Below are 20,013 nucleotides of genomic sequence, written 5' to 3' on the forward strand. Positions count from 1 at the left end.
TTTGTATACGCTGCATCAGAGATAACCGAATATGAAAAAAACTACCATCCCCATTTATAACTAATTTGTGCTGTGTACCAACAGGAACCTGCTTTAAATTTCCATGCCAATTTATAATCCCCATCCTGTACCAGGCAAGGTTAGTGGCTATTGAAAATACCACCAGGACAGGGCTATCTAAAGACATATTCGGTAGTGTGTTAAGTGTACAAAAAAAAGACACTGTACAGTTTAAAAACAAATCTTACACAGCCTTACATTTCAATTTTTTTCTTTAAAAGGAGTGAGTTGTGTGCAGGGGGGTTAATTGCTTTACAGACTAGAAAAAAACTGCTCTAGAACCAATTTATTCACCATCATCACCTTCCTCTTCCTCCTCATCCTCTTCCTCTTCAACCTTGTCTTCCTCCTCCTCTTCTTTTTCTTGCTTTGTGCAGCCTTGACAACTACCTTGTTTGCTGCATCAGGCTTTCCTTTGCTCGGTGTGCAGCAATATCCTTTTCATAGTTTTCCTTCAGCTTAGCAGCCCTCTTTTCATAAGGCTGCTTATCATCTGCAGCAGTGTTGTTCCACATCTCTCCCAGTTTCTTCGTAACATCGCCAATGGATAGGCAGGGATCTTCTTCTTTGACTTTTGGGCGATACTCAGAACAGAACAAGAAAAAGGCCGAAGGAGGCCTCTTGGGTGCACTGGGATCCTTGAACTTTTTTGTTTTTCCTTTAGGGGGGATATAGGATTTCATTTCTCTTTCATAACAGACCTCTGTCCGCGTTTGCTATGTCTTCAAATTTTCCTTTCTCTTTAGCAGACATGGTCTTCCACCTCTCTGAGCACTTCTTAGAAAACTCTGAAAAGTTGACTGAAGCATCTGGGTGCTTCTTCTTGTGCTCCTCCTGACAAGTTTGCACAAAAAATGCATATGATGACATTTTGCCCCTCGGCTTCTTAGGATCTCCTTTGCCCATGTTTAGTTATTTTTCCTCAGTGAGGCACAGAGTCGCCCAGGGCCCATCTGGCTCTCACTTGCCCTGCGCTGTCTCTGTGGACCTCAATGTACTGCAATCCTCAAACAACATGGGCATTACTTTTGCCTTCAATCTCTTATCTTCTCTATTAAGCTTTAAACATCACTTATATATGGTAAGTCATCTACCATTACTGTCCATAATTCATTTAATTATCCAGTTCTCACCTAAAATTCATATGTCTAAGTACCATATACCTTATCTTCCCAATAAACCAGCTTGCTTCTGTAACCTTACCTATTTCCATTAAGGAATCCATTACTGTTCCGGCTATATAAATTTGAAACTTACAGATCCCTCTTCCATATGCCCTATATCCAAGGGGTCACCAAGTAATAACTGGTAATTTTGTAACATTTCTAACATCAATTTTATTTTCAGCACTGCTATCAACCCAGTTCACACCCTTGCTTCCTGAGCTAAGTTTAGCAGTTCCCAGTACAGTTCCTACATTGGCTGTCTTCTGCATACTGTCCTTGGGTTATTCTGTCCGAAAACACTGCTTTCTAAATTCCTAATCTGGAATCAAGTAGTAGCTAACAGAGGACTCACCTATGATGATTCTGTGGCACCTAGGCCAGAGTATGTAACAGGAATAGAGAAAAGCTTCCTCTTGATTAAATTACTATTCTCCATGATGCATGAAAGGGACTAGTATTGGAGTCTAACTCTCATTAAATATGCATCCTCCATTATCTGTGAACCAGTCTAGAAACAAAGCCATCACCAACATACATACATCCCACCTTAAAGGCGCTGATGTTCAAGAAGGTAACCTTATCTTACATGATAAGAGCAGAGTAAGAAGGGGAAAAGACTTTACTCTTTTCTGGAGAAGCCCTACATATATTTTTCAATTTAACCATACTCCATCTCATTCTCAAAAAGCATTTGAGGCAGCTGACAAAAAGAGGGAAAAAATTAATTAAACTGGGACCCAAAAGGGAAAATTGGGTAAAGGGGGAAAGCAGACACGCCAGTAATAAAACATAATAGAGTTGATGTGGTTATGGATAATACCTGGCTCTTAGCTTCTTTGCAGCCAGGGTTAAAAAAAGAAGAAACAAATTACAAAACTCGTTATCATCTCAAAGGAGAGCACATGTCCTTTCTATTAAGGACTGAGCTTAATTAAAGCTGGCTCTGCCACTTATTAACTTTATGGCCATGGACAAGTCATAACCTTTCTATGACAGGTTTTTCATCTGTGAAATGGAAAGAATACTTAATTTAATTCTGGAGAATTAAATTATTTAATTTAATTAAATAAGAATTAGATGCTATTCAACATCTGAAAAAAGATATAAATGCATTTTCTAAACTAACCAATATGAGAGGTTTATATGGAGGCTAGATGTCACAGAGAAAACAGAACACTGGGAAGTCATTAGATGTCAAGTCAAGTTCTGGCTTTGCCGCTTACTTGTATGATCTTGAGTAAATCCCAACCTACTTGGCACTCGGCTTCAACAGCTGTAAAATGAGAATGCCATCACTCTCACAGGTATTTTTGTGAGGATAATTTATATGAAAATATTTACAATTTGTAAAGCATTATGCAAATGTAAAGTATTATTAACGTAAACTAGTTTGTAGCTACTATCTAAACTGGGGTTTATTTTTGGATATGAGACTAAAACCATATTTTATTTGGCAGTATGCCAATACCAGGCTTTCAATAACAAAAGCATATAATGCTTAACTAAATTTCTAACAGCATGTCTTGCTACTTCAGCAAACGTAAGGGCAGGGATGATGTACTTCTTTATAATAAACCCCCATACCACTGAATTTGGTATGTTACTCATCGATTAGCTGTTAAATGAAAACGTAAGAGAACAAGATATAATCTACTATGTAGTTGCCTTTTCTATCCACCAACACGATTCAAATGTACCTGGTTGGAATAGCCAAAACCCCACAGCTTATGTATATGCATTGGAGAAAGGGGCAGTGTAAAGTGAGCTCAGTGAAATATTTTTTTTTTCTTTTTGGGGCAACTGGCTGGTACAGGGATCTAAACCCTTGACCTTGGTGTTATAACACTGTGCTCTAACCAGCTGAGCTAACCGGCCAGCCCACAGTGAATTATTTTACAGTTTGTTTTTCTACTTCATACATATGGTATGAAAAAGGATTGGAAGCCTTTAGTTCCATTCATTCTATCAGTCAGCAAATATTTATTGAGTATCTGTTATATGCCAGGCACTGTTCTAGGCACTGGAGATACAATAAGAACAAAATTAAGACCCTGCCATCTTGGACTTTATATTTTAGTAGGGGAAATAGATGTTAGCAATATAAATATGTAAAAAAGAATATGTTATATAGTGGTTGAGTGCTATGAAAAAAATTGGAACTAAGAAAAGGAATACAGAGTAATAGTGAGAGGTAGTACTTTTTATTTTAACGGTTTTATTGAGCTATAACATCAATACTATACAATTTACGCATTTAAAATATACAATACGACTTTCAGTATATTCAGAGTTGTGCAACAATCACCACAAATTTACATTCCCATCACCTCATAAAGAAAGATGCTCCATTCCTCACTCCCCTTAGCTCCTAGCAACGAGTTCTCTACTTTGTCTCTTCGGATCTGTCTATTCTGCACATTTCATATACATGGAATCACACAATATGTGGTCCCTTGTGACTGATTTTGTTCGCTTAGCATGTTTTTAAGGTTCATCCATGTCGTAGCTTGTGTCGGTACTTCATCTTTTAATTGCTAAGTATTGTTTCATTGTATGGATATACCATATTTTGTTTATCCATTCATCAGTTGATGGGCATTTGGGTAGTTTCCACTTTTGGCTGTTATGAATAACGCTGCTATGAACATTCATATACAAGTTTTTGTGTGGACATAGTTTTCATTTCTTTTGGGTATATAGCAAGGAGTGGAATTACGGTAACTATGTTTAACCTTTTTAGGAACTGTCAGACTGTTATCCAAAGCAACTACACCATTTTACATTTCCACCAGAAGTGTATGAATCTCCATATCCTTGTCAAAACGTGTTACTGTCTCTTGGTTTATGTCCATCATAGAGCCTGTGAAGTAGTATCTCCTTGTGGTTTTTACTTGTATTTCCCTGATGGCCAATGATGTCAATTAAACATCTCTTCATGTGCTTGTGGCCAATTTGTTTAGCTTCTCTGGAGAAATGTCTATTCAGAGACATTGACCATTTTTTAATCAGGTTGTCTTTTTATTATTGAAATGTAAGAGCTCTTTATATATTCTAAATACAAATCCCTTATCATATAGGTGATTTGCAAAAATTTTCTCCAATTTTGTGGGTTGTCTCTTCACTTGGTATCCTTTTAAGACAAAATTTTTAATTTTGATGATGTCCACTTTATATTTTATGTTTCTTGTACTTTTGGTATCATGTCTAAGAAACCCAATTCAAGGTCAGGAAGACTTACTCCTTTGCTTTCTCCTAAAAGTTCTACAGTTTTTACTCTTACATTTAGGTAATCCATTTTGAGTTAACTTTTATATATAGTATAAAGTAGGGGGTCCAACTTATTGTCCTACATGTAGATATCCAGTTGTCCCAGCTCCATTTGTTGAAAAAATCTATTCTTTCCCCATTGAATTTTCTTGGCATCCTTGTCAAAACCCAACTGAACATAATTGTGAGAGTTATTACTGGATTGAGGGAGATAATACTTTATATAGGATGGTAAAGAAAGGTCTCTCTGAGGTAACATTTAAGCAGAATCCTGAATGTAGTGAGGAAGTGAAGCATACTGATATCTGGGGTAAAGGTATCCCAGGTAATGGAAATGGTAAGTGCAAAGACCCTGAAGTGGGAGTGTGCCTGGCATGTTTGAGGAACTGTAAGAAGGCCGGTATAGCTGGAGTGAAGTGAGCAAGGATAGGAGATGAGGTCAAAGAGATAGGAGAGGAGAGTTGACAGGCAATGTAGAGCCACAACAAGGACTTTGCCTTCTACTCTGAGAGAACGGGAAGCCACTGGAGGCTTCTGAGTAGAGAAGTCATGTTTTGACTTACTTTTTAAAAGATTTACTCTGGCTGCTGTTTGAAGAGTAGACAACACAGGAGAAAGATGATAAGAGAGACTATTTAGAAGGATACGACAGTAATCAAGATAAGAAATGACAAGGACGGTGTGAGTCGTGGAGGTGTTCAGAAATGGTAGGATGCTGGGTAGTTTTTCAAGGTATAGATGTGAGAAAAAGAAGAGTCAAGGGTAACAGTTTTTTCGCTGGAGCAACTAAAAGGAGGGAGTTGCTATTTATTAACATGTGCAGGACCGCTGGAGGAGGAGGTTTGGACGTCTGTGTGGGAGAATGAGTAGTTCAATTTTAGGCATGTTAAGTGTGAGGAGTGAATTACACACTGAAATATGAACAGGCAATTTGACGTACAGACCTTTAATTGGGAGAGATGTATTAGATGTCGGTGTTAAGGCCTTGAGAGTGAACAAGATCACCTAGTAAGTTAATTTCATTAGAGAAGAGAAGAGGTCCTAGGAGTGAGCTGTGGCGCACTCTAATGAGGTTGGAGAGGTAAAAAGGAACTCGCAAAAGTGACTGAAAAAATTCTGGTGTCCTCAAAACCAAGTGAAAGTGTTTCAGAAAGAAATGAGGGGCTGTGTCAAATGCTGTTGCTAAGTTGAGGAGTAAGAAATAACTTTTGGGTTTGGCAATATAGAGATATTTGGTGCCTTGATAAGACTCTATCGAATGATGGGGAACAGACTTTGTATAATAGGTTCAAAGAGAATGGAAGGAAAGGAGATAGAGACAGAGTACAAGACAACTCTTTAAGGAGTTTCAATATGATGGAGGCAGCAGAGAGAAATGTAATAATAGCTGGAAGTTTTTTTGTTTGTTTGTTTGTTTTTAATTGATGGAGATTTTAAAGCAATTTTATATTCTAATGTCAGTGATCCAAAAAAAAAAAAAAAAAAACTGTAAAATGCGGAAAAAGGAGAAAATTACTGGAGTGATATCCCTGAGAAGGCAAGAAAAGATGAGATCTAGTGCACAATAGAGGGGATGGACTTTGACAGGAGCAAAGACAGTTCTTTCATACTAACAAAGGGAGGGCGGAATATATGGGTGCACATGCAGGTAGGATAGTACATATGGTGGAAGAATGTTTAACATTCTTTTAAAATTGCTTCTGTTTTCTCAGTAAAGATAATGCATAATTGTTATCAGTGTTGTGTGAGGACAGAGATGGGATATATTAGAAGTGTACTAATTGTTTGACTTCATTAAATTTACAGTTTATAGTTAAAACGGATAATAGACAAGCAAATAAATAATTACAGATTTTGTTCAGTGCTATAGAAAGAAACAAACAAGGTACTGTGATAGAGGATAAAGTTATTAATCATTTAAGGTGAACTCTCTGAAGAGGTAAAACTTAAGTTACATTAATCTTTTAAATATGTTGAGAAATTTTAAAAGTATAAAAAAGCATAAGAATAATATAACAAACATCTATATTCCTACCACCCAGATGTTAATGTTGCTATTTTTGCAAGCCTCTTTTAAATTAAAACAAATAACAGTGCCTAATAGTTTTTTACTAAGTACTCATCAAATCAATGTGTACTTAATGAATGAATTCAAAGAAATGTTAAGGAACAACCTAGCTTGCCCAGGAAGAGCTTCTTTTTTTTCATTTGTAGGAGCTTACGCTGTAAAAATTTATAAAATAGAACTTTGCACTCTCAAAATTTATAGTGAAAAGGAACCTTAGTTTTATTGCTAACCTAAAGCACGAATCTCCTCTGTATCAACCAGCTGCTTGTTTTTTTAAAAAAAAATCAGTGGTAGGAATCTCTGATAGAGTCTATCTCATTTTCAGATAACTGTTAGAATAATATTCTTCATACTGAGCTACTATTTCCTCTTTTAGTTTTCCATCCACAGATCTTAGTTCTCTGCTTTATATGTAGTCAAAAAGACAAACCAAATGTATTTCCTGCTCCACTGTGGTCCTTTAAATATTTGAAAACAGCCAGCCAGCTTTCTGAATCTTTTTTTTATACTAAAAATCTCTGTCTGATACTTTTTCTTATTTCACATATGAAATTTTTCTTCTGAGACTCTCCTCTATTCCAGTTGTTGTCCTCTGGATATACATTTGTTAGTCAATGTTCTTCTTTAAAGTGTGGCGTGTAGAACCAAATACAGTATTTTAGGTATAATCTTATGATTACTCCCTCTTTTCTTCAATCGAAGTCTAAATTTTCTGTAAGTCTCCTTACACAACTGAGTTTACAGCTGTCTAGAAAGTTTTAGTCATTTACATATAAGCTATTAAGCCACATCATTCTTAGGCACTTTTATAGCTTGGTTCCAGCAGATGAGCTAATTCCAGCTCCAACTGTGCACATTAACGTTATTGCAGTTAAAATGTTAGTCTGTGTATCTTGGGTGTGCATGGGCGGTATGCTGTGAGGTAAGCCACTGCCTGTCCTTGCCTTTTGCTTCTGGCACCTTATGCTCTTAGCTGAGTGTCCCACAGGGTCTGAAGCATTTACTTTGAAAAAATGAATGTTCAAATACAGCCCCTTATCATGTTCAAGGAAAGCAACAGGCATGTAAATTATCCACTCCTGACCTGGGGAATTAGTGACAAAAAATAAATAGTAACAATTCAGGACTCTTTCGATGCCCTGTAATTTGAATGAGTCCAGTTTAAATGCTTTAATGAGGATCAATTAATTTGAGAGGGCCTTACACACCCAACTTATCATCTTTTTCTACTTAATTTAATCTTGTAAAGATTTGGCCTGCTCTACACTCTTCTAAGTTATTTCTGAGTCCTTGCATTTCCCCCAACAGTTAACAATTCTCCTAATTTAATTTAATACACAAATATGCATATTTGCTGTGTCTTCATCTCATTAATAAATATAATTAACAAGTTTAGTTCTCGGCAGAATTCTGTGACACAGCTCTAAAGTCTTCCCTCAGGTTTGACACTAATCCATTAATTAGCTCTTTTGGCCTATAGTCATTTAGTTGGGTATAATTTCATTTAATTACAGCATTTTCTAGCCCACATTTATCAGACGTTTCTGAACTAGTATTAGAGCATACTGGGATCATTGCTTTCCACTTAATTTTCTACTCTAGAATTTTTCATTAGCTTGAAATAGTAACCTTATCAAAAATTAAAACATTGGATACTAGAACTGATTTTTAAATTTTTAGTGTCCTGCTGGTTTATCTTAATAAAATCTAGCATCGAGGAAAATTACTTAATGTATTTTATGTGAAAAGCGGTATGGTTTTTAAATATTTATTAATTTATTTAAATTATAGACCATGTGGTTGTTAATTTAATCTTAGGAACTTGAAATTTCACATACTTCATTTCGTGGAAATTATTATTCAACTGCAGTGTTATTACTATCCTTAATAAGATATTTTAGTATGATCATACCACCCATTCCCAACATACTGTTGATCTTTTAGACAGGAGAAACACACTAAAATAAAAATACTACAGAAGTAGGCTGCTCTGAAAAACAGATATGACAATTTTAATTATTGTGGTAAAAATTAAAACTGCAACATTGTAATACAAAAGTTGTATTCATGGCAATTTAATGAACGAGGTTAACCGTCTACCCTCACATAGGCCAAAAACAACAACAACAACAACAACAAAAACCAAAAAAGAAATATTAGAAGCACATTCAAAAATAAGGATATTAGATAAACAGAAGACAATTTTAAATCCTTACCTCCTCACAGCATCGCCTGCTTACAATAGCCCTATAGTCAATTCTATACCAGAGCTGGTCCCTTAACTTTAAGAAATTAGGAAACAGTTGTCTCCAGTTTTTCCCTAAAGCCCAGGGAAAAATTTCATGCTTGGATTCTTCGTCTTCTTCTTCAACTGTATTAGCGAGATACCTAACAAAGAAGACCAACAACCCAAAAAAGAAATGGGTAAAGGATAGAAACAGTTCACAAAGAAATACGAATGGCTTATAAACAAATAAAAGATGTTCAACCTTCTCATAATTAAAGAAATGCAGATCAAAAATAGAGATAGAATGAATTTTACCTTGAGGAGTTCTCGATATTTTGTATTCCTATAAATCTTGAGCTTTGTTCTGGGATGTAGTGAAGTAACTTGAAAACAGTTGAATACTTTCAGGTACTGGTTGGTGGATCTGGAGCAATGATCAGTCTGGGACTAATTATTCCCAACTACTGAGGCAAGACCTTCCTGAAGACTGTTTTCAATTCTCCATGAATTACGAGTTGTTTTTAGTCTGGCTAGTGGAAACAGGCACTATTTCTAGCCCTATGTCAATGTCAGGCACTGTTCCCCTAAACCTTTCTTTCTAGACTCAGGTAGTTTCCTTATACACATATGGAAATCAGCTTTCTGCTGAATACTTGAGGGGGACCAGACATGCATAGAAGCAGGAAAACATGGCCCATAATAAGGAGAATAATCAATCAATCAAAACCAATCCAAAACTGACACACGTGGTATACGTAACAAGGACATTAAAACAGTTTTAATTATTCCGTATATTCAAAAAGTTGAGTATGCACATTGAAAATGTACTTTGAGAGAAGAAAACTACAATGCGTACAATGAAAAATACATGGAGTGGGATTAATGGCAGATTAAATACAGCAGAAGAAAAGATTTGTAAAGACATAGTAACAGAAATTATCCAAAAGAAACACACGGAGGAAAAAAAACCCCAAATCATGGATAGAGAATCAGTTAAATGTGGCACAACTTCAAGAAACCCAATAAAGGTAAAATTGGAGTCTCTGAATGGTGTCAGGTGGAAATACCAAGGTTAAGGATTTGGATCTCCTTACAGGCTAGCTGCTAAAATAAAATAAAATAAAAATAAAATAAAATAAAATAAAAAAATAAAATAAAATAAAATAAAATAAAATAAAATAAAATAAAATAAAATAAAATAAAATAAAATAAAACAGTAAGCCCACAAAGAAGCTCAATGAACCCTAAAGTACAAGAAAAAAAAATGAAGAAAATTACACCAAGGTACATTATAATCAAATTGTTCAAAACCAGTGACAAAAAGTAAACATTAAAAGCAGTCAGAGAAAAGAAGACACGTTAGATAACACATGAACAGAGGTAAGCATGGAGCAAAGTTTCCATCATATAAGCCCCACAGATGACTTTCCAAGAAAAATGGGGTTCTGGCTGATTAGCTCATTTGGGTAGAAAACAGCCATGTATAACCAGTGTTATGTGTTCAGATCCTCATACTGGCCAGCTGCCAAAAAAGAAAGGAAAAGGAAAAAAAAAAAAGAAAAATGGACAACTTTACAGTGAAAATATTACAAAACACATAAGGGAACAAAGCACCATGAGTTGAAACACTCTGAAGTCAGAAGATAATGAAATTAATAGACACTGAATATAGAAATAACTAAAAGTACCTTGACAATATGGTAAGGGGATAAGCATATTTGGAAAATAAGACAATAGAACTTCTATAAGTGAAAATGTTTATAATGAAACTCATAAGCATATTAGACATAAGCCGGAGATCAAATTAGTGAACTGAAAGACAAATCTAAAGAAATTATCTAAAATGCAGCCCAGAGAAAGAAAGAAAATGTCAAAAATAAGTGATGTGGAAGGCAGAGTGAGGCATAACATGTTTAACTGGTTTCAAAAGGAGATAATAGAGGAGATGGGTAAGAGGAATATATATGAAGAGACAGCTGGCTAGAATTTTCCAAGAGCTGTTCCAAGAGATGTTTGTTGAAAGACATCAATCTCCAAATCATGGAAGCTCATCAAACCCCAAACAGTTTATAAAAATGAAACCAGTGCCAAACTCCAAAGAAAAAACAGGTCTTAAATGCATCCAGAAAGGAAGCAAATGATCCCAAGTGGATTCTTGAGATACAGAAAGGAATGGTAAGCAACAATATGTGAGGGTACTTCAAAAAGTTCATGGAAAGGTTTGTATTATCTTTTTTTTTTTAACTTTAACCTGTAGGATCTGACACCAGTAATTCTATTTTTCCATGAGCTTTTTGAAGTACCCTTGTAAATGTGTGGATAAATCTAAACAAATATTGAATATATAAAACAATAATAATAATGTCTAACTTGTTGAAGGGCATAGGCAGAACTGCAGAATTTCAAAGTAAGGGAATATAAGTTAGGTAGGAGCTGATTAGTGTCAAAATGCTTAGCAGTCTTGTAATAATAACAACTAGATAACTGCAGAAAAGACATAGACTGCATAATTTCCAAACCAGTAGAGGAAAAATATACGTCAAAAAACAAACAAACAAACAAACAAACAAACAAAAAACAAACAGATAAAATGGGACTACTCAAAAAACCAAAATGCAAAAGCAACAATATGGGGCCATTTCATCACTCACTTCGGATAGTGTGGTGCTGACAACACCAAGTCAAGGGTTAAGATGCCTTACCAGTCTTCTTTTTTTTTTTAAGCAACAGTACTGTTCAGTTGTTAAAATGAATTACAGCTATATATATAGAGAGAGATATAAATAAATCTGAAAATCGTAACGTTATAAAGCAAATGAAGTAAGTCATGGAAGAATAAAACACATGGCTCTTTTATATAAAGCTAAAAACAAAAAAAAAGCAAATAACATTTTTTTGAGATATATACAAAGAATAAAAAAAAGAAAGAAGATAATTACTGTGGAAGGCAGGGGGCTCTGACTGTGAAACTATGTACTGGAAGCTTCTAAGATTCTCACAATGTTCTTTTCTTAAGCTGAGTCATGGGTACACGAGTATTTGTTTTAAGTTTATTCTTCCTCACACACTCCATATGGTCTTTTGTACATATTACACATTAAAAAATAAAAGCACATAAGAGTGTATATAGTACACTTTCATTTATGTAATACACACATTGGTTCATGTATAGAAAATTATTTCTAGACGGATACACAGGAAACTGTTATTAGGAGAAACAGTTACTTTTAATTGTATACCTTCTTTTGTACTTTTTCACCATGTGCATATTCATACTCACAGTAACATAAAATGAACACCTACACATTACTTTATTCTCCTTTAATGTAATTGCACATATTTTAATATTACCTTGTTATAAATCATCTAATTGTTAAATCCATTCAGATTATATAACATGGATCAAATAATATCCTCTGAGAAATTACATATAGTAATTTCTTACTTTAGTTTCTCTGATAGCTCTTAGCAAAGAGTGGAAAGACCTAGAGGTTGGCCCCTTAACACGACTGCGACGATTAAAATATGGAAAATCTACAATGCGCTATTGCGCTACATAAGGACCACACTATGATTCTATTCTACATTAACATTTTTTCAGGGTCAATATGACAAAATATCTGTATCACGCATACAGAATTTGTCCTCTAATTTGAAACAGATTTCCTTTGTGTAGTGTCCATGCCTTTTTCACAACAATTCATTATGTTTATTCAAATAAAGGACTGAGAACTTCCTATATGTTACTCATTGAAGGAAGAAATAAAAAAGTAAGATACACATTCCTTGCCCTTCAGGAGCCGCCAGTTAAAGTAGAGAGGAGGCAAGTAAATAGGAAACAACTGTGAAAAAGTACATGGTAGAACAGTAATAGAAGTTTAGTGTCTTATAAGAATATACAGAATGGAAATGTTATAAGACTATATAGAAAGGAGAAGAACTTGAGCTTTAGAACTGTGGCTAACTAAGAAAATATTTAATGAGAAGAACTATTGAGTCAGGCTCTACAAAATGTATGATTAGACATAAAATGGAAATTATAATTCTTGTGATTTTTTACTATAGAATTTATAGTACAACATGCAATGCAACTTTCCAGATGACTATATAGTGTAAGCTAAATAGTGCTTCACTGGCAATAACTTTATAACATAAGTAAAACAAATTTAATTTCAGGCATATAGTAAAACTTAAACTTCTTTTGGTTTGTTTTTAATTCTCAGATGAAAAAACTATAAAATAGATATTCCATCTACACACAGATATTATACAATACTGAGACATGTAAATAGCAATTTAACTTAGTGGTCAATGGCTCAATTTTGCCATTGGTGAACCACACCTGAATGTGTGCCCGGCTCTGATGCTTACTAACTTTTCTGATCTTGGAAAGTACTTAATCGTCCTAAGTCTCAGTTTCCTCATCTGTAAAATGGGGATAATAAAAAATGTGTTTTAAAGGAAAGATTAAATGAGTTAATATATAAAAAAATTATGTGGTGACTTGCACAATATACTCAGTACTACGTAATATTATTATATTCTTCCCATTTAGCGATCATCACAAATTCTAAAGAGTTCATTTTTCCGTATGTACTGGAAAATATTCTCCTGAATATATGCAAAGATCAGTTTCTTCTAGTCCTATTTCTTTAACTCTTTCATTTTGAATTAAATAGACATTAAATAAAAACTTATTCTTCAGTGCTGACAGTTACTATAGTATTCAACTTAAATATTTTTATATATAGTTCCCTAGTTAAGTACTTAAAATTATATTCATGTATTCCCAACTGCAGCACTGTATCCAGGTACACAGTAGAAAAGAAAATATATCCTTAAATTACACAGATTCTAGCTGAATTCTGAATTATAGATTAGATAACCATGCTATTAAAAACACTTAGATCAGAAAGCTAATATAAAGTCAAAGAAAAAAATGGAGAACAAACTATCTTCCTTTGTTAGAGTTCAGTGTGTTGGGTAAGACAGTCAGTGGATACTAAAGGTATTAAATATGAATAACTCCTATGTTATAGACTTAGATTCACAAAGAGTATGTCTAGAACATTTTCCACAAGCTGTTCAATGTAAAAGGGCAATAATGATGTTTTTACTACATATTAACTGAAAATTTCAAAGAGAATATTCAGCTTTAAAAAATATCTCAGTCATAAAGAGGGGAATTTGGGATAATTTATATGGGAGCCCTCTGAAAAATGTAAAAAGCACAATACAAATTCAAGTGGAATACTGAACAATAAATCTTAGGTAAACAGCATTATAAGGTCAATGAAAAGAACATAAAAATATTCTATTACAGTAAAAAACATAGCTTTTATACAGGAAAGCCTATTCAAAATACACATCAAGTTGCAAACAGACTCTGTTATAAATAATTAACATAAAAATCACTAAATAGAAAGCATACTTACAGAGCAGTAAAGAAATTTATCCTGGCATACTCATTTATAGTAAATTTAGCCCTCTTGAAATAAACAAAGGTCATAGCCAAAAGATACTATAAGGAAAAAGTTAAAAAGGAATATTAATGTTGTGCTTTCATAAATAAAACTGCTTTAAAATAGTTAACTTAAAAAATGTCTGATAAACAATAAATCAATAAAGCACTATTTATCCTTATTATAGAATTAGCTATTTGAGTACTTATTTTTTAGTTTCCTGTAATCCATATGAACAGTGACAGATAGTTACTTGATCATTTATCACAAGTAACTAGAATGGACTACTAAACTTTAGTATAGCCAATAAGCTTTGAAAACCCCATTTTTTTCCTAACTTAAATTTTTAACCTATAGGGAATTTAATAATAAAATTCATAACCATATATCCTTCATGTAGATTCCCCAATTGTTAATATTTTGCTACATTTGCTTGATATCTCTATTTGTGTGTTATGTGCATACATAATTTTTTTCTGAATCCTTTAAGTAAGTTGCAGTCATCCATACTCACTTTTAAAAATAACCTTTAAGGGGCCGGCACATGGCTCACTCGGGAGAGTGTGGTGCTGATAACACCAAGGCCACGGTTCGGATCCCACAGGGATGCGCCGGTTGGCTCAATGGGGAGCATGGTGCTGACAACACCAGGTCAAGGGTTAAGATCCCCTTACCGGTCATCTTCTTAAAAAATGAAAAAAAAAAAAAAAAAAAAACCTTTAAAAATTACTTCTAAATGACTTCAGGCTTTAGAGTAATATGGCTCAATTTTCAGGGGATAAACATTTTAAAAGTATTATTAGATACACATATGTCTACGATACGTCTAGCCTGATATTAGCACATATGCCAGGTTGTGGATTTTCAAATTAGAAAATAGTTGTAGTAATAATGTATGAGAATCTCTCTCATAAGATACTTATTCATCCTATCATCATAGGTCTGGCCATAAACATGATTCCAAGTATTCACAGTAATCTCCATTAAAGGACGCTTGAAATAGTGCTGTTACAGTACTTCTGGTTAGTTACTTTTCAAACACTTCCCCCTGCTGTCCAACAACTTCAATGTACTTACAACTGTAAAGTTTAAAACTTCACAATGCCACATAAATTGGACATTTGCTTTTAAAGCATTACTGTTATTTTTTATTAAAGTGTTAGTAACACTTTGATTATATTTTAAAAGATCGTTTTTCTTTTAAAAATGCATCATGATATATTTATGGATAAAATGTTAGGCTCTCCAGGATCTGATAAAAATAATTCAGTCTTTGAGGACAGGGATTAGGAGAAACAAGAATAGCCAGGAGTTGATGATCACTGTAGCTAGACGAGGCACATGGAGGTTCTTTGTTCTATTCTACTTTAGGTTGCGTGTGCTTGAAATTTTCCAAAATGAAATTTCCAAAATAAAATTTCCAAAATAAAAATGATTAAAAAAAACAACAAAAAACCTTCTCTTATTTTATTTTTGTCATCTTGAGATAAAAGCTCACATCAATACTAACGAGTATTTATTTATTTTTTCCTTTTTCAAACATTTGATTGGCGGCTATTTAATTGGCAGCTAACCTCCCTTTTCTGTTGGTTGCTACACTATTTAAGTGTGATATGAACTTATGCTGAATTTTCTGATATGAAAGCCTGGTCCAAAATGGCATTTACAAAGCTGAAATTGTAACTATTCAGCTAAATCTAAAGAGCACAGAAAACATCACTTTCCTCGTATGTTAGACATTTTTTTTTATAAAACACTGATTCCTAAATAAATAACATGTTAAGCCATTTGACCCTTTACCCTAAAGGTTATTGGGATTTGTTTTGCCTGAATTACTTACAAAATATTAAAATGTACCACAAACTGCCTTAGTGTACTGAATTCTCAGAATACTTTTTCTCCACAGCCTGATAAAAGGTAATAATTCTGATGAAAATGTATACAGTCTATACAATTCTTGTTTTGAATCAAACAGATATGGACTACAGCCACTTAAATCTAATCAGTAATATTCTACAATTCCTCAACTATAGATGAATCTATGCTGTTTGCTAATTCCAAAAATTAATGTGTAAGAATTCTGCTTTGAAGGAGCAATGCAGGCTCTTTTCCTAACCTTAATTAGATAGAAAATTCTTACAAGGTCCCATTTAAATTTCTGATGGACTAAACATAATGATGCTGGTTAATTATTATATCGCTACGAAATTTACCTTGTCTGCAATTTTACAGCAGCAGTCCATCCACAAGAAATCTTGAATTAAATCGTCATCTACAACAAAAAGATACCTATGACTTCTCTTTTAAAAATAGAATGTTTCCTTTTGAAGAATTAATTTCTATAACCGGAGATTGTAAATGTTTAGAAATCAAACAAAAATGGCTGGAACAGTGTTGTTTAAGGTGTAATTTTCAGTTCTTGAGTATATTGCAAGAACTATACAAAAAGTTCCTGTATTACCATCCATCTTCCCATTTGCTTTGCCTTAATATATAGCTCAGATTGGAAGCAGAATGGTAGAAGTGTTTGGTTTATTCAATATTCAACAACACTTTTGAGAAATGTGTCTTGGGTAACTTTAGACTAGCTTTTCATTCTTTCCAAAAACCAATCTTAAAAAGTGGAAATGGAATCCAATAAAAGATAACTCAGTCTTTAAGAAATAATGACTTAATGAATAGTCTGTTTTCCAGATATGTTTCACTTTTTCTACTACTTTCTTCGTTTAGTTTCCAGGGTATATTTAGTTTTGGATTCTTCTCTTCTACTTATCTCTGTTCCACTTATCTATCATTCAAATATATATACGAGTACCTACATAAAAAGGTTTATAACTCATTAGTTTTTTATAATTGGCACTTAATTGTGGAAAAACTGAATATTAGGACAAAAATATCAACAATCAAAAATACTGTTTTAGGGTTGGCTGGTTAGCTCAGTTGGTTTGAACATGGTGCTTATAACACCAAGGTCCAGGGTTCAATCCCTGTACTGGCCAGCCACCAAAAATAAATAAATAAATAAATAAACATAAATATATATAAATATATATGTGTGTGTAATGGTTCTTTTTAAAATTATATCTATCTATCTATACATAGTTTTAAAATAAACATATAAAATACAAGTTAAAACCACTTATTTTAATTTTAAAGGCCTAAAATATAAAATCTCAAAATATATTGGTTAGCAGTCAGTATATAATCCGGAAAATCTTTTTTCCATTTCTCCCCTCCTTTTAAGTTAAGTAACAAAGCATAACTACTTTATATTCTTATTTACTCCCTAGAAATGTCATCAATAAGACAAATATATAGAAAATTCTAAGAACAGCTACTGATTTTCTGAGAATAGTTTCTGCCTTGTTAATTCCTTTTCTATGTCTTAAATTACCTATAATGTTAGAGACAGGTGTTTTCTCCTATTTCTCATGACCAGTTATGAGTACTAAAATAGTTTGTGGGTAATAATTTTGTTCTACTCTTAATAAAAAAGGAAACTTGTATTAACATTCTAGATCCTGATGGGACCCCATTTTTGTCTTTTTCTACTTATATTCCTTACATTTTTTTTCCTGATCTCATCTTTTCATTTTGCTTTTCTTTAAATATTAACCAGCTTGCTTGAACGCATTTGGCCTTCCTCTATAAACAAGGAAGCTGGTTACTTGTATCTAGCAGAATATCCGCTTGACTTCATTCATTCCTACAGATATTTACCAAAACCCATCTACCTTTATTTTAATCTCTCTATCTACCCTACCTCAAAAAAAACAAAACAATATCTTTCTTGACTAGTTGAAGTACTATAAAGATGTTTCTTTTTGCCTACTTGTTACAAAATTTATCAGCAAAACAGCATTATCTCATGATCTGAACAAGTTCAAACTCAATTTCATTATATGAACATGATGATAAAGCATAGTTAAGTTTTAACAACATTCCCAAGATGTAGTACTGTAACTTCTCTTGGTTGACCAACATGCCAGATTTGCTTCATTTTAGCAGTGAAAATCCTGGGAAACCCTGTCACACTGGGTGAGTTAGCTCACCTGAATCTTTCTGCAGTATTTTACTATAGGTCAAACAAAACCATGCGATGAACCTGAATTGCCCAGAATTTACATTTGACACTTGGATTTACGTTGTCTCTACAAGCTAGGTGATTCTGAATTTTTAATCCATAAGCAAGCAAAACAAACAAAAAGCCTACATTAAAAACAAAACAAAACAAACAAAAAAAACCCACTAAATAAAACAAAACAAATTTGATTGCAGATGGGAAATCTGACACAGAAAATAACAGCATCCTCTTTGTTCATTATGAAAATGATAAAATAGATGTTTACATTCTAATTTTTAAGGACTTTATAATTACTGCTAGTAGAATATTTCAAACCTACCAAATAATTTAAAGAAAGCCATCATTTCCTGACGCTGTATAATTGAACAAGATCCTTTGGGGTGTGTAGATTTGCTGTTCTCATGTGCATTTTTTTCAGATGCTTGCCAACTATCTTTAAAAACAGGACGCTTTAGATGAATGGGTTTTTTAGGCTGATGTGATCTATCTGATCCTGATTTTACATGAACAGGGACAGTAGGTTGCGTCTCACAACACATCTTATTGTGCCTCATTTTGGTTTCCCAAGATTCCTGTAAAAATAAAACACAAAATTATTTATCACACTCACTCATTAATTTTATAAAAACAGATAATTGGATGATACTAACAGATGGAGTCATTTAAAATGTTACTGCTATTAAAATGTTATTTGTGACAATGACTCATTTTAGAAATTGCTTTTAGAATTCAGTGCTGGAAAAGCTATGCTTCCTACAGATAACTGATACATTTCCTCTTCCCAAATAATAAGGTTCTATATACCATTCTGATTTGGCTACTATGGAACTCAAAACCAAATGTGAAAGTAATTATAGAAACTATGCTGAATTTATAATCTATTTGTGGTGTTCTTTTTTTCTGCTTGCATAATTTTATGTTATATACCGCCTCAAATATTTTAAAGAACAAGACACACTATTTCCAGAACTTAATTATTAAATCAAGTATTATATTAAAATGTAACCCTCCACACAAAATAATATCTTCTTATTGGTAAAAAATCTTATTGGTAAATTCCTTGTTCTACTACAAAATTCACTTATTCAATAAGCATTTATTGGTATTGACTGAAAAGTTGAAAACAAGTCTAGCAAAGAAATGTATGGTATATGTGCTTTGAAGGATTTTCATAAATTGTTCTAATTTTAAAGTGTGAATGTATGACCCTGCTATTTGAGTATCTGATTATAAGTGTATGTGAATATACAGTGTTATAATCTAATAAAATCTGAAACAAAGTTAATACATCAATATTTACAATATGCATAATCATTACCTTGTTTGGTGGTAAGCGGTTCACTTAATTACTACTTAATGATCAAAGTATTTCTGGGGTGATGGGAAATGAAGGTATGAACAGCACAATCAGGAAAACTACTCTAAGACCCTAATGAGAACCTCTGAATCCATAACTCACAGTGACCCAGGCAGACATGCCTCCCTTGGTGTTAAAAGAGTTAGGTATAGATTCTTCTTCCTGACCCTCAGAAACTTCCCTGCTAAAGAAACGAAGGGAAAATAAGATTGGATGTAGTGAGGCAAGAGCAGCACTTTCCAATATAATGAGAGCCACCTATGGAATTTTATATTTTTAGAGCCACATTAAAAAAAACCCAACAGGTAAAATTGATTTTAAC

At 33.4% G+C, this 20,013-nt stretch overlaps 1 protein-coding gene and 1 pseudogene across 1 annotated transcript in view; both read right to left on the reverse strand.

Annotated features, from left to right (window-relative positions):
• The window catches only part of LOC134367121 (speedy protein A-like), a 28,763-nt gene extending 9,875 nt beyond the window's left edge, over window positions 1–18,888 (reverse strand). The window contains exons 1-4 of the mRNA XM_063083757.1: window positions 18,654–18,888; window positions 16,464–16,522; window positions 14,224–14,309; window positions 8,778–8,949 (exon numbers count right to left, since the gene is read on the reverse strand). Of these exons, the coding sequence (XP_062939827.1) occupies window positions 8,778–8,949; window positions 14,224–14,309; window positions 16,464–16,522; window positions 18,654–18,888 (552 nt within the window). The remainder of the gene's footprint in view (window positions 1–8,777; window positions 8,950–14,223; window positions 14,310–16,463; window positions 16,523–18,653) is intronic.
• Window positions 347–966, reverse strand: LOC134367122 (high mobility group protein B1-like; annotated as a pseudogene).
• Window positions 18,889–20,013: the final 1,125 nt, after the last annotated feature.

The sequence above is a fragment of the Cynocephalus volans genome, chromosome X, assembly GCF_027409185.1.
Source record: "Cynocephalus volans isolate mCynVol1 chromosome X, mCynVol1.pri, whole genome shotgun sequence".
NCBI lineage: Eukaryota > Metazoa > Chordata > Mammalia > Dermoptera > Cynocephalidae > Cynocephalus > Cynocephalus volans.